The 13,605-nt window shown below is 42.0% G+C and overlaps 1 protein-coding gene across 1 annotated transcript in view; it reads left to right on the top strand.

The window, feature by feature from the left end:
- The first annotated feature begins 2,856 nt into the window (after positions 1 to 2,856).
- The window catches only part of LOC145397181 (putative glutamate receptor), a 43,139-nt gene continuing 32,390 nt past the window's right edge, over positions 2,857 to 13,605 (top strand). The window contains exons 1-7 of the mRNA XM_080270380.1: positions 2,857 to 2,943; positions 3,095 to 3,315; positions 9,250 to 9,352; positions 9,552 to 9,706; positions 10,502 to 10,630; positions 11,624 to 11,782; positions 13,352 to 13,442. Of these exons, the coding sequence (XP_080126506.1) occupies positions 2,899 to 2,943; positions 3,095 to 3,315; positions 9,250 to 9,352; positions 9,552 to 9,706; positions 10,502 to 10,630; positions 11,624 to 11,782; positions 13,352 to 13,442 (903 nt within the window). The 5' untranslated portion in view covers positions 2,857 to 2,898. The remainder of the gene's footprint in view (positions 2,944 to 3,094; positions 3,316 to 9,249; positions 9,353 to 9,551; positions 9,707 to 10,501; positions 10,631 to 11,623; positions 11,783 to 13,351; positions 13,443 to 13,605) is intronic.

Here is a 13,605-nt window from a genome sequence, read left to right as displayed (position 1 = left end):
ACTCAAAAAAAGCTAAGATAATTCAGAGTTTGCTTCAAATACTCATTCGAGGGTTTTTGAAGAGCGAAATATTTAAATCTAACAGGCATGGATTAAGGGTGAGTGTGCATAAGGGCGAACGTCCCCTTATTTACACAGACCATTGGTTACTTATAATGAAAGGGGGTAACATTATTTTGTCAAAATATATTTAATACATATCTCATATTAATATTACAATGGAATTTACTTAAGTAAAAAGAGAGATATAATAATGAAGAATTCGATTATGAGTTGCCATGAATTTAGTTTGTGGTAATTCAGCCAGGAGTCAAGCCTTCCATTTTCACAGGTGTTGAATCTGACACTGTCTGAAGCAATATACAGTACATGATTCAGCAAACACTCATTTAACCCTAATCTGACCCAGATTTTCGTTCCTGTGTAGCTTCTTCCATGAGGCTCAGGGGCAAAAATAAACAATGATGTAGCTCAACATCCTTTCGTGCCTAGCACCACATTCTCGCGTGTGAGTCTATTGGTATAGATCCGTATTCAAGATGGAAAAATGACATTAGACCAACTTAGAAAACAGTAGAATGGATATGGTGCCAGACCGGAACTAACAAACCATGCCTTTCAATTCAAGTAGTAGGCCATGTACTGAAAAAAAATATCAATAATATATTCTCTTTACTAGAGGGATAAAATATAACCCATCAGGCTCAAAGTATTATTCCGTGACATCACCAGCAGTTCTGTGGCAAATGTTAGGATCATGCCAAAATAATAGCATAACTTAAAGCATGATTATTAATTGCAACAGGTTTGATTAAGCCTTGTTAATTTATGCATGATCTCAAGTTACTGCATCTGCCCTAGTGAGGATGCAGGAGAATTTGTCTAATACTGCCTGTCTATCAAAAGCAATATTGTCAAAAGCAAACCTGTTTCTCCCCCCCTCAAAAAAAAAAAAAAAAAAAAAGTCTGTGTTTTTATGAGTACTGCATATCTACCTACAGCACCTTTTTCAGAAAAAAAACAACAAAAAAACAGAGGAAACAAGTACAGAAAAAAAGATCCATACAGTAGATTACAGGTGTTCTCAGTGCATAAAAATCCTGCAAAGGTGCAGCCACGCTTTCCTGAAACATGTGATACACAAGATGAAATGAAGTTCCAGGTATGACCCGGTGCAGTATCAGAGTCTGAATGTTGGACGAACCCCTGAGCCTCATGTTTGGAGCAAGTATGGCGGTTTAATGCTTGAATTAATAACTGCTTCTCCAATCTAATAACTAACTTCTCTAAAGCATCCAGGAAAGAAGCGCTAAACGCCTTACTGAGAGCTACAGCCCAGGAGACATCTGTTATCATCATTAGCGACAGATGTTCGAAGGTAAATTGTTGACCCAACATTATCCTGACCCACATTTCTGTTCTGTGTCATTTCTTCACTTTTTCTTATGCATGGTGTAGGCTAGGCTAGGCTAGGTTTGTCTGCCTGCTGTCAGGTTAGGTTACCTTGTTCTTCGGGTTAATCTGTTAGGTTAGGTCAGGATAGGTATGGTTAGATTAGAGAAAAAAAATGGAAGATTGATCATCCTGGTAAAATCCAACTTAGAGATGGTGTAAAAGTGGTATACAAAAGGGAAATCTGCTACCCGGAGGCACATTTCCGTACTGTCCTTCATTTTGGTATCAATACTGTCATTCATTTTGGTACTGCTCGCTCGTCCATGATTATCACTCTGCTGAACCCAGAACTATTCTATTGTCGATTATTTTAACGTGGCCCAGGTATCTGTCGTTTTGCATCATATCTCAAGCAGTTCATTGGCAGAATTCAACAATACAAAATATTTGCACCCGTTCCATAGCGCTGCTTTATAACCAGCATAAGTTTTCTTGTGTTAATCTCATGCTGCAGTTCAGTAATCATGACAGTTTTTTTTTGCTATGTTAGAGTATAATGTGTACAGCCTTTCCTAACTTAAACCTGACGACCTAACTTGACTCATCTTATCCTGACCAAACTTAATCAGATCATGTCAAAATAAAAAATCGAAGCTAAGCTAGCTGAACACCAACAACTTAGCCTAGCATAGCGTGAACCCTCGTGTAAATAAAGTGCCATTATCAGCTGTTAACTGTGAATTTGCTACCAGGAACTGACATACAGGTAACGTTATGAGCATATACTTGATATATATAGCTAATATTATAATTTTTAATGTGAACAGTCTGTTCACTTTCAGCTTCTTGCAAATGTTGCCGTCTTAGCATCGAAAAGTGCAGCCACACTAATGGCTGAGGCCTGTCTATGAGCACATTAACCTCTGAGTCACTTGTACCCAGGAAAGAAGTGGTCCAGATTAGAGCCCCCAGAGTCGCTCTCTGTGTTTAAATGGATGCTAGACGATGTTACCTGGTCATGGCAGCTAAAAGCTGACAAATGTTCTTTTGGGGAACCTTTTAATGGCTTTCTGTATATTGTACAACAGCCAACATGTTGCCTGTTGGCCTGGTGCTGCACCCATCTGTTCTCTCTCTCTCTTTCTCATTGTGGGTTTTAGCGTGGGTGGGGAGACATTAATTGCTCTTTGGCCTGCCTCTCTCCTTCCCCTAGTGACTAGTCCCTCATAATGAATGACGTACAAGTATATGAAATAAATGTACTGTATCTCTTTAGTTTTGACGTGCTTTTTGATGATCTGCCAAATATGGTGAATGCTTCTCTATTGATCAGTAGACACCGATGACACTGGCAATATAAGATGGGGAAAGAATTTAAGCACCAAAGTCAGATCTTCATGTTACAAATGAAGTCTCTAAATACAGCTTGTTAGTGCTGGTGATGTGAGAGCAGTGCTGGGTGTGGCTGTGTTCGAGGTGGGTGTGGACGGCCAAGACGCTAACATGACACATGCACACCTCTCCCAGGTGGTTGGCCAGGCTCGCCAGGTAGGTCACTGTCACATACAAGTTAAAGTTTTCTGTTAGTAGCCTTCTGACAAACTTTTCGGCCAATGATTTAACTTAATCTAGCCAGAGTATCCTAAACTTTACTACATTAACCGAAGTTAGTATGCCTTTAACCCATTGATGTCATCAGCTGCAGCAGAATTTGGGATCTGTGACAGTGGTGGTGGTGAGTGACAACCCAGCTTTCTTCACCTCCTTCACCCAGTTGTCCTTCAAGGGTCGCCTCCTGGTGTGGTCAACAAGGCTTCTCGTCCTCACGCGCCTCACACTCTACCACTTCCATCACCTCCACACAACACTATCCATGACAAACTCTATGCTTGTCTTATTCTCTCACGCCGAAACAATACGGTAAGGTACTCTGTAATCTCTGAATGTTTTTGTTTTAATTCAATAATTTTAAATATTTTCTAATTTTTAATAAATAGCATTGGTTAGCTGATGATACTGTTATTCAAGAAGTTAAAAATATTTTGAACTTTTGAATAAATAGTAAAGTTTGGTTGATGAGATTCTTTTATTTCTCTCATACGTACAAACGCGACATGTTAAGATAATTTTCTTAAGATATATCATTTTTCTCACTTTTGGAAAAAGTTTTTGAACCTTTCGGAATCACTGAAGCTCTTTTAAAATAAACCTTTGAATCCTCAGGGCGGGACATTATTCCCATTCATTGGCTCTTTTCCCAGTATTAACCTTATGAAATGTCCTGGACTTTTGTTTGCCTCACTTTTCGCATCTGAATATTTCTTGTCTTTCCTCAAACATCCTTTTAATGGGAAAACACTTCTCCTTCAGGTGACATCTTTTCCTAACTTAAACTCATCTGTCTTGGGCTACTGATGGCAGCGTGTTTCTTGTATCCTCCTATTTTAACGCCCGTATTTCCAAATCCAAGGTGGCTGTTAGATGAAAATTACTTATTTCGTATTTCCAAAGTTGAATATTCTTAATTCTTTAGACTCTGGTCATGGCTAATTGGTTTTTGAATACATTTTGTTTATTGTCTATCATCCAGAGTTATCTGACATGTCTCTTATATAATGACCCATTTATAATGTCGACACTCTAGGATACCATAAAGTACACTAGTAATTTTGCTGTTTTCTACATATGTTCATCCAAATAGTAATCAAACATGCATATATTCTGTAATTTATGATCTAGAGCAGCTTCCATAGAACACAGACTGAACCCTGTCCATCTTGGAGAAAGTTGCACCATACCTCATCCATTACTTACATCTTACATATGTGCTTAAACTGTCAGGAAACATCCTACATTATGCATCTCTGAACAGTCTTTACACAGTGACTTGTCCACTCACGGCGGGAAGGATTCTGATTCCCCCAGGAAGCAACATTTTTGGCAATTATGGTCCTGCAGATTAGGAAGCGCAAGTGCTTTGACCTCCCATGTGATAACTCTTGCTTACATTGTCAACAGCCTTTTCTGTGTGTGTTAATCATATCAGAGAGGTAATTCTCGAAGGTATGGCAGCATTCATGCCATTTATTTACTTCCTAATTATTGCCTAAAAATTTTCTTTTAACCACATTTACATAAATTCTGTCCACATTCAGCAGGTCCCACCTGGAAACTGTAGTGTACTGGCCCTAACTCAACCTCTTATTCGAATGTACTTCTTTGTTAATGGCCGGCATTATTCTAAATTGTCCTTTATATTTTCAAAAACAACTATAGTAACTCAATTTACAGTGGGTTTCCAGTTCAAGCTTTCCCATGGCACCATGCAAAAAATCTCCACCATTATTCCTCTCCTTTCCATTCTCTCGTTCACTACATCCGTGCTCTAATGGTGGCAGATGCAATGTGTGCAGCCATTAACTAAAATTTGCTGATGCTGGTGCTGGTGGCAATGTAAGTAGTTACATCAACAATTTAATGAGGCACCAGCATGAAGCAAGTACCAAAAATCTATGAGATAGAAGGATACTCGATCTCTTATGGGGAAAATGAAAAATATGGAAGGACTAATTGATTACAGTAAATATTAAGTATTATAAAAAATGAAGGTGCAGCTGCCAGAGTCATATGCCGCCGTACAAGAGGGTAACAGATGCCAAAAAAACTTAAATTTTGCACACTAAAACAAAGTTGATATCCCCATTTAGAAATAAAATTCTTAAAATGACAACAAAATAGATTAGTAAATATCAATTACCTATAAAAGTAGTAGAAGGCCTGCCTCCTGAAGGAGATTAAAAACATTAGTGAGATAGCCGTACGCTCCTCCAAGCATCGAGGACAGAAAGTAGGCTCCACCAACCCCCCTATTCCTATGGAGGAATCTCTGACATAGGTCCATCAGACTTGGACACCCGACAATGAAGTGACGGACAGTAAGGTGAACAAGGCGGTCATCACAATACAGCTGAGTTTCACCGCACGTTAGGCATCCATGAACCGTGAGTACCCAGTGCAAAGCCGGGCAACAGCCACTTCCAATTGCCGAGGTATGGAGGGGAGAACCCTCAGCACACCAGCCCTCTGAAAAATTTTCTTTATCATGAGTAACAGCATCCCACTGTCTCTTCCATCATTTACGAAAGGTAGACTTCAAGGAAGGTGTCATATGGGAAATGGGAAGAGGGTAGTTGGTAGGGGGCTGTCGAGAAGATGTGACTTTAGCTAATGTATCTGCCTTCCCATCGCCCTCCACACCAACATGCCCGGGAACCCAACAAAACTGGGCAAGCTTACCACGCCTCTTTCAGGATAAGCCACTGAAGATCAGCAAGAACCAGGGGATGAGTTGAACTGGAGGACTCAAGAACCAAAAGGGCCCATTGAGAATCACTAAAAATCGGTAAAGAAGACCCCTCAGGTATTAAAATCAGTTGAAAAGCTAAAATGACAGCAGTCAGCTCCACAGGAAAAATAGAGGAATCTCCCCTCACATAATTTTGGAAAACAACCCCAAGCCCAAAACCAGTGTCTGACTTTAAAACATTTGTATGCAGAGGAACGGTGCCTCTGGGAATGGATGGATGTTCCTAAAAATAGCTATTGAGAGCTGGGGAAGAGATAGAAGACTTGGTACCTTCAGTACCTTTGCACACTTACACTCTGCAAGGAACCATAGAGCGACCCTTGGGACCCAGACAGGGCAGACAGGCTCCGCAGACAAACCTGAATCCCCCATAATGCATATGCAAAGATGCATAGCTAGTTTTCTTTGAAGAAAAACGAAAACCTCTCCAGTTCGCCCAGTTGGAGACCCTGTCCAGTTCTAGCTACATTCTCCAGTCAACTCCACAAATCCAGGATCCAGCAAACCATATTGATAGGTCATCTTCATAAAAGGATGAAGACACTCCCTCAGGCAGGAAACCTATTATGCCACTGATGGCAACTTCAAATAAAGGAACACGTGCACACTCTCCTGTAGAACAGCCTCCTAATGAACTCGAGGGACAGAGAGTGAGGAGCCCACATGGGCTTGAAGCTTGGAATTTGACAAGAACTCGCTAAGGAACAATGGCAGGCGGCCACACATCCCAAAATTGTAAAGCTGACTCAGAATGCCAAGGCACCATGTCGTATCATATGCTTTTTCCAGATCAAGGAACACGGCCACAAGATGTTGCCGAGATGCAAAAGCCTCAAAGATTGCTGACTCAAATCTGATGATGTTATCTAATGTACAATAAATCCCATTCTACGAAATACACTCTGTGGTGGAGAGCAGAAACCAATTTTCTCTACAGTAGATGCCAAATGAGCCTCACACTAACCATCTTCTGAAAGAGTGTGCACACACAGGACCTCAAACAAACTGGACGATAATTAGTGACATTATATTGATTCTTACCTGGCTAAGGAAATAGGAGGAACGTACTGATCTTCCAGTTAGTGGAGAATATACCTTCGTCCTATATCCTAATATAAAGATCTAATAAAAACAATGGAGAATCGTACGGCAAATGGCAGGTCATAGCACAACGAATGTCATCAGGTCCAGGAGCAGACCCACTACACTGCTGGAGGGCAGCATGCAGTGCACAATATTTGCCTGTTATTTTCCACATCTTCCAGACCCAAGGTAAAGACGTGGAAGAGGTGAGAGACGTGACTTAAGGTCTCCACAAGGTGTGACGTGAGTTTTTCAGAACCCATCGATAACAGTCACGAACTTTCTTAAACTGAACTTTTAAAAAGACAACATCTTTTGTTACCTACATCTCCTTCATCTGCTTTTTAGAATCTCCTGACCGAAGCACACTTCTCATTCCCCGAAGGCACCGGTCTCCTGCAAAACTTTCCAGACGTTCGAGAAATAGAGGAACAAACAGCATGATATACAGTAGATGTAAAATATTGTTCTGCATCACCAACACTCTGAAAGTCAGGAACACTATGGTCAAAACTACTGTATTCCAAGAAGTCTACCCAAACACCAGTGATGGTGTTACATGCCTTTATTACAACAGAGTAATGATCACTACCATGCAAGTCAGGCAAAGTGTGACAAAAAAGTCCAATGAACAATCAGGGAAGACCAATTTAAGATCGATAACAGATAACGGACCATTTTGTACATGAAAATACATTGGGTCATCAGTAGTGAAAAGAACCAGTCTAGATCCTCAATCAAAGATGCCACATGATCGCCACGGGAGTTAGAGTATCACCATACAAAGCATGATGCCCTTTGGATCACTCAGAAGAACAAAAGGCCTAGGAAGTTGACGAATAAGGTGATCAAGATTGGCACGTGAAACAGGTATAGTAAAGGCTACAAAACATGTAAGTCCTTTCCAGGTGTAACTAAATGCCACAACCTGCAGGGGGAATTGAACAGAAAACGAAGTGAATGGAATATCTGTACAGTACAGAATAGCACAGCCACCTCGAGAACCACAGTCCACAAGAGGTGCTGAGTAGAAAGCTGTATATTCTCCGAGAACAGGAAGAAGTCTGTCTCCCGCCATAGTTTCCTGAAGGCAGACACAAAAGCAGTGAAACTCATACAGGAGCAGTTGAAGGTCCTTCTAACTGGCTCTAAAACCTGTGGGGTTCCAGTACAGTGCAACGTTTACTGGCCCAGGAATTGCTGACTCCTTTAACCTCTTAGAAATGCAGGACTGCACAACCCCTGACATGCAAGCAGGTTGGGACTGATGCTTAGGAAAGCTCCTGGAAAAGGACAGCCCAATACCTGGAGCTGGCACATTGTGCTGGACATCTGAAAGTAAAATGAGTACAAGGAAGATGAAATTTTACAACACTCCTTTTCTGAGCAAGAAGAACAGGTTGCTTGGAAAGCAGTTTATAGGCCGGCCTAGGTGAATTAGGGTGGCCAGCACCACCACCAGAAGGTTCATAAGTAGGGGTAGAGTCCACAGGACCAGAATCCTGTTAGGATGATATTCTGAGTGGTGGAACTGGTGCACCAACGATTCGTACAACTCCATCCCCAAGTGGAAACTGGACCACTGGCGAAACACTAGCTTCACCCTACACCTGGCTAGATGCCTGGCACTCCATGGCAAGAGGAACAATAGAGAGGTCCTGACAAGATTACACAACAGAGACTCTTGGCAGACGGTCTTCAGACTCAGAGTACCCTGAAGAACCATGGTAATGCTTGCCAAGTACAGAAGGAAATTCAGGCATGCTGGACAAAGAAACAAGTCAATATGGACTTCCGCCTTCACCACTAAAGTGAGCAAACCCTCAGACATCCATGTGGGAACAGAAACAGTCTGGGAAGATGATGGGGGAACACCAGTCTCACATGCAGTACTAGCCTCGGGGACAGCATTCAGTAAATCAACAAATGGAAAAGTGGGCACTGGAGTGGGTTAAGGGAACTTCCGAGACACAGAACAGCACACAGTTGCTCCAGAAAGGACGAAATAATGAGCAACCTCGTGCTTAAAAAAACGAATCTGGGCCCTCCTTTTTCCTTCAGGAAACGAAACCTTCTCATTTGTACGAATCAATAAATTCTCTTTCTCCAGGCAGTAATGAGGACAGATTTGAGAAGTTCCAGCTTTAAGGTGTCCTAGGCAGTCACTGGTATGGGTTGGTTAGCCACATAAGACAGACACCAGGAAGGCCAGCCTGTGCATGGCGACAAAAATAGCTGACATGTCCATACCCTTGACAGTAGATTAATCGTTTTGGCACATATGGGCTCACAGGAAGTGACAGACAAGCAACTTTCACAGTCACAGAAGTAGGCAAGGTTAATTTGTCAAATTTCAGGAACATGATTAGAGTTGTGGTCAGAATACCATCTATTTTCTTCTGGAGGTGCTCAACACTCACCACACCAGAGGATCACACTTCCTCCAACAGCCGTGCCTCCGAGTATCGGGGGTCATGGGAAAAAATGACACCCTTACACCGGTTAAAGGTAGCATGTTGAATGTAAGCAATGTCATTACCTCAAGCAGAGGTCATAGCTAGTAAATTGGAGCTCTTTTTTGGGGAGGACACTTCAACAAGGATGCTTCCATTCCCCTGAGAAGTAATTTGAGGTTCTCTGTCACAAGCAGAAAGAATGGCACAGTGCATATAAAAAATGTCAATATGTAACACTGACCTACCCTCAGAGTATTTCAGCAGCAGACATTTTGCTTGTGACTCAAGCACCACTTTGTGTGGGCCTAACCCCAGAGCTGCACCAACCCAACATGAACGCCTCTCAGTCCCATCTGGAGGTTGGGGCAAAGGAGGATAGTCCCCAGGGGCCTGGAAATTCTCCAGAGTAGCAGTAAGAGAAGAAGAATCAGAAGAATGTTGGGGGGTATATGCAGCATCTTCAACAACTTTTATGATTGAACATGCCACGTGTTCATCAAAAAACAACTTTGCTTTCCCACTCCTCCACCCACCATGCAACCCAACAAAGGGGGCCCATATGCCAGGGATAACATCACTAGCAACTCCACAGGTAGTAAGAATATACGCAGGTAAACATCAGGGGACCTGGACAAGGTTGACTCCAGGCCTATTGGAGCCACCAGGTCCTTCAGTACCCACTTGACCCAAGCCAAGAAGTAACCAGCTGATTGACCCGGTCAGTCCCAACTAGGCTGCCCTTCTGGCTAGAATAGGGGACCAAAGAAGTTTGTTGCTAGCTGCTGGTGCATCATGCAGCATTGTTCAACTCCCAAGACTCCTTTTTCCCAGCATTATGGGACGCCATACACGGGAAACACGTGGTAAGGCAAATACCCAACCCAAGATGGAAGATGGGCAAAGATGAACAACATCACCAGCAGGCCTCCTCTTCCAGTGGTGGTGGTGGTGGGGGGTTCCTATAAGACCAACAGATACCGAACCGCACAAAAGTTGGCAGCCCTCCAGAGTAGATGGCACTGTCAGCCACGCTTCAATCCCCGCCGCTACGTCAAGGAAAATACAGAAGGAAGGACCCAGTGCTGGCACGGGATTATCAAAAGGTTTCCCATGGCTGAGCGTTTAGGTTGCCACACTCTTCTTCTGATAACACTAAAATTATTAATAGACCACAACTGTATCTGTCCTTCTGTTTTGTCAGGTACAATGTGTATGTGGAACTGCCTTACAGTGCCATTAATTCAAAGCCAGTGCGAGTCGCTTCCTGGGACCCACATCGAGGTTTGGTCGTTTCATCTCACATTCAGCTCTTCCCTGATAAATTCAACAGGTATTACACTGGCACGGTATACTGTAACTGCTGAGATGCAGTCAGGCATTCCATAGGCTGTTTCAGAATGATATGACATGATGTTAGTTAACGAGTTTTCAGGAAGTTTTGAACTGTTAGAATCTTGCAGAACCCTGGCAAAAGTGTGTCAGAAGTAAATAAGGTCTTACAAAATTAATTAACAGTAAGGCAAACAGTACGAGTACATCTCTTACACCATTTAGAAGCCGTTATGAAAGTAATTGTGATCTTATTAATCTAGGCAGTAAACTAAATGGGACTAAGGGGGTTAAAATTGTACTCCAGTTGTTCAGAAACAAGGATATGAAAAAGTGTCTTTGAAACTGTGTCAAAAGCTACTGAGCTCTTGGTCAGCCAACCAGTAATATTTATGCAGGTTAGAGGGGTTTGATCTGGTTTCATGTACTCGGATTTCTTTGTTGGCAAAGGTACTGTATTCTTAACTGGTTGTATGTACGTTCAGATCAAACAGTGATGTTGAAGAAATGGATGTCCTAACACTGCGTAAAATGTTACTCGTTTTATATTAAGTCCATCCAGGAGACAAAAAAATATCAAGTTACACGTTGGTCAAAACGTATGTCAGGATTACTAATGGCTATACTTTATGATACGAAACTAATTACTGTGACACAGCCTCGTGCTCTCTGCCAGTCTACCCTCTGTGTTGAACCAATCTCATCCGCGGTGTCTGAGGACATCTCTTAAAGGCAGTGAAGCTGAAGGGCCCCAAATGGCTGCTGAATAATTTTCTGGTGGTAACAATATTAATTATCTCAGTAAAGGGGTTTGATAATGGAACGCGTTTTTAATTTGAACAGACTGACTACTGGACCAACTCTATATGTGGGTTCGAATGGATTCCTCCTAAACAATACGTTGGAACTGAAAGATTTGTTGATGCAAGTTTAAGAAAATTATGTGGTAGTGACGACAATGACATAAAAGCACGTGTTCTTGCTTTCATTTCAGACTGACTACTGGGCCAACCCTATCTGTTGCTTCTGAAGGTTTTCCCCTACACAATGTAGTGAAGCTCAAGGATCCATCGATGCCTGGTGGAGAGCGAGATTGGTTTGAGGGATACATGGTTACTGTCCTCGATTATCTCGCTCAGGGACTGAATTTCTCGTATGTTGAAAAGGGGTACTGTGTCCTTCAGAACAAGCACACCCACACCCACACCCACCCACCCTCCCACCCACCCACCCACACACACACACACATGGTGGCGCAGTTGATAAAGCACTCGACTCCCAGTCCTAGTGACCCGAGTTCGAGCCCTTCTCAAGCTGCGCTGGTGAGGTGAGCTCACCTGTCGAGTGTAGGTCAAAGCGAGCTGTGTTGGCAGACCCGCAAGGGTTCGAAACTCAACAGGGTAAAGATTAGGTTTAACGCTTGTTCCTACGCCTCACTCCATCCTCGGTGAGGCTTGGTGGTGTGTCGGCGCTCCAAAGGAGCATCCAGGGTTAGCCGACTGACCCCCCTTAGGTTAATATACTAGATCAAGGACATGTGCATTTTCAGCCACAGGGATAAATAAATATATACAAAATTACTTAGTATTTATTATTACAAACACACACACACACACACACACACACACACACACACACACACACACACACACACACACACACACACACACGAATAAAACAGACGCAGTTCTCAGTGTGTCATGTATGTATCCTATCTTTCTTCATACGACAGGTACTCTAAAAATGCAGTAAATGGAAAATCAAATCCCATTTGCAGCTGATTTCACGTAGGCATTTGAAGGAAAAATATAATACTACGGCTCTGGATCCTTTCCACAGCACTTGTTTGTGACTAACATAATGTCTTAATGTCAATCTATTTTTCCAACACGTATTCAAGATGGAGATATGACAGTTTCACACTAGGTTAAATTCAGTAATTAAGGAGCTTTTGTATAACTAATGTGGGAATAAACAGAAAAAAATGACAAAATACTCATAACGAAGACTTGCCGTACATGAATTAGGGCCGTTTTGTACGTGGCATTGAGGCTTCCTGGCTCCTAGCGATTTACTTTCCATATTGCTCCTTAACATTCTCTTGTATTCTATTTATATCGTTACTTGTTTGCATGAGTAACACGCAAGACCAAATTGAGGTTTAATATGCATAACAGATAGACAAGCAAGAGGCTCTGCGAGATCTCCAAAGCGACAGTGCCATTTTTTAATATTGTTCTAATTTTGCCACCTCTTCATACTGAATGCTGAGCTATAACAGTGGATGAACACTAGGATATGATACTAATCACGAAGAATTGCTATGGAAATGAAGAGCAGCATTTTTTTTTTTTTTCTTTTTTTTTTTTTTTTTTGCCACTGAGGATCGTGAAGTTAGCTTCTAAAGGATGAAAATCCTGGCCAAGTTAAGGTGAAAAGAGAAATAAATTATAGACTTTAATCGTATTGGTAACTTATGGAATTCAAGGATTTTTTTTTTTAATAGCTGTATAACCAAGGACTCAATTACTCACATGCTGACAGAGAGTGAAGGTTATACTGCAACACAAATGATACACTACACTAGAGACTGGCAGCCCTGCAACTAAACGTTTCTTACACTAGCACCAACTAAACATTTTCATATAGCAACCCTGCAACTAAACGATTTCTTGTAGCAGTGTATTTATTCAGTAGATAATTTATGACTCATTTTCACCAGATACACATTTGTTCGACCTCCTGACGGAACCTGGGGTGCCAAATTGAGTGATGGTTCCTGGACCGGCATGATGGGACAGGTGTACCGCAAGGTGAGTCACCAGCTCCCTCAGAATAATTCACCAATAAGGACACATGTGGGTTGAGAACTGGACATATGAATGAGGATTGTGTAGAACTAGAACCAAAGACAATTCAAGCAACTGATTCCACAAAGAAATCATGGCAGCCGTACAGGAGTAATAGCAAATCAGC

This window comes from Coenobita brevimanus, chromosome 40, assembly GCF_032717465.1.
Source record: "Coenobita brevimanus isolate Jiangsu-jjx chromosome 40, ASM3271746v2, whole genome shotgun sequence".
Taxonomy (NCBI): domain Eukaryota; kingdom Metazoa; phylum Arthropoda; class Malacostraca; order Decapoda; family Coenobitidae; genus Coenobita; species Coenobita brevimanus.
This window is presented reverse-complemented; position numbering and strand designations above follow the sequence as displayed.